We start from the raw sequence: 1,763 nt of genomic DNA, 5'->3' as shown, positions 1-1,763 counted from the left end.
CAATTACATCAACAGCAACCGCAACAGCAAACTACTACTAATCATCAATTAACTGACATATCCGAACATCCTCAATACCATCCGCATCCACATCATCCTCATCATCCACCACAGCATCATTTACATCATCCACTTAGTTATGAAGCGGCTGCTCATCATCCTGGAGCGGCTGCCGCACTTTTATATAATCAAATATCTGCAGTTGATGATCCTATGTTAAATAAACAACAACCATTATTACCACCAATTTCTTCATATATGCATAATCATCCACAACATCCTCATCATCATCAATTACAACAACAAGATCTTAATCTTGGATACTATCCAGTGAAAAACTAATTAAAGCATATTAAATATTTAAAATAGTGTATGTGAAAAAAAGAGAATAAATTAAAAAAAAAAAAAACAAGAAATTAAAACTTTAAATTTAAAATAAAAAAAAAATAATTATTAAATAAAAAATATTATTGTAAACATAAGAAAACAAAGATGAAAAAAAAACAGAAATAAAAGAAATAATTATTCATAGAGATAATAAAAAAAAAAAATTTGAAAAATTATTTTTTAAAAAATACAAAAAAAAAAAACTTTTTTTCAATTAAGATTTAATTTTTTTTTTTTTAATTATATTATTATTATATTTTATTATTATTATTAAAGTACTATTATTATATATTTTATGCGAGTATAATACAAAAAATTATTATGCAAGAAACTAAAAAAAAAAAGAAACAAAAACAAAAAAAACATTTGGAAATACTTCAAAAATTAAGTGAAATTATAAATATACTTTTGAAAATTGAACGTAATTATTAATTAATTAATTATTATATATGTTGCAATTAAAATATATATAAATAGTATAAATGCATATATTAAATAGACGTAGAGTATATCTATATATATATATATATATATATATTAATGTATTCTTACGAGAATTTAAATAGAAAGAAATTAAGAAAAAAACAAACTTTTTACACTATGCATAAGTTAAATTGCTAGTGTGTATATAAAATTATATACACGTACTATATTAAAAATCAAAAAATAAAAAAAAAAAGAATATAAAAAATAAATAAATAAAAACATTATGTACATATGTATATAATATAAACGCGAATATACAGCATCTAGTGAAAAAGGAAACATGTGTTATAATTATTTTATAGTAAATACATATAACTATTTAAATATACTCATATTATGTATACATTAAAATTTACAAAAATATAAATATATTTAAATAGGGTATGTAATTACTTAATGTTTGAAAGGTAAAAACAAAAAAGAAATTTACCTAGATTTACCTTAATTTTTATTGTTTTAATTTTAATTTTAATTCAAAATTTATAATCTTTTATAGGTGGTAATTTACAATTATGCTTAGATATTACGATTATTATTTTTTTTTTTGAAATTTATTTGCTTCACAAAAATAATATGTAAATTACAATTTACAATTTTATTTTTTTTTTTCAATATAAAATAAATATTTTAGTAAGTCGAAGGTTTTTGCTTTCGGGCAAAACGCTAATTACTGTATATATAAAAATTAAAAAACTATTAAAATAATAATGCAGCTTTTAAATCATTATTATTGAAAATTTAAGAAAAACTTTTATAGAATATTTGGTAAAAAAAAAAAACAAAATCATAATTTAGAAAATATATATAAAATATACTTCTATATTATCTATTTAATATATGAATATTTTCTATAATATATATTTTATAAGTAACAAATTAAAAAACAAAAA

General features: G+C 18.5%; 1 protein-coding gene across 1 annotated transcript in view; it reads left to right on the top strand.

Annotated features, from left to right (window-relative positions):
* The window catches only part of LOC129610770 (uncharacterized), a 6,822-nt gene extending 5,944 nt beyond the window's left edge, over positions 1-878 (top strand). Inside the window, exon 9 of the mRNA XM_055523479.1 lies at positions 1-878. This exon is cut by the window's left edge and continues 384 nt beyond it. Within this exon, the coding sequence (XP_055379454.1) occupies positions 1-342 (342 nt within the window). The 3' untranslated portion in view covers positions 343-878.
* Positions 879-1,763: the final 885 nt, after the last annotated feature.

This window comes from Condylostylus longicornis, unplaced genomic scaffold (assembly GCF_029603195.1).
Source record: "Condylostylus longicornis isolate FDR11 unplaced genomic scaffold, ASM2960319v2 ptg000048l, whole genome shotgun sequence".
Lineage (NCBI taxonomy): Eukaryota > Metazoa > Arthropoda > Insecta > Diptera > Dolichopodidae > Condylostylus > Condylostylus longicornis.
The sequence above is the reverse complement of the archived record's forward strand: the minus strand, read 5'-3'. Positions and strand labels throughout refer to the sequence as shown.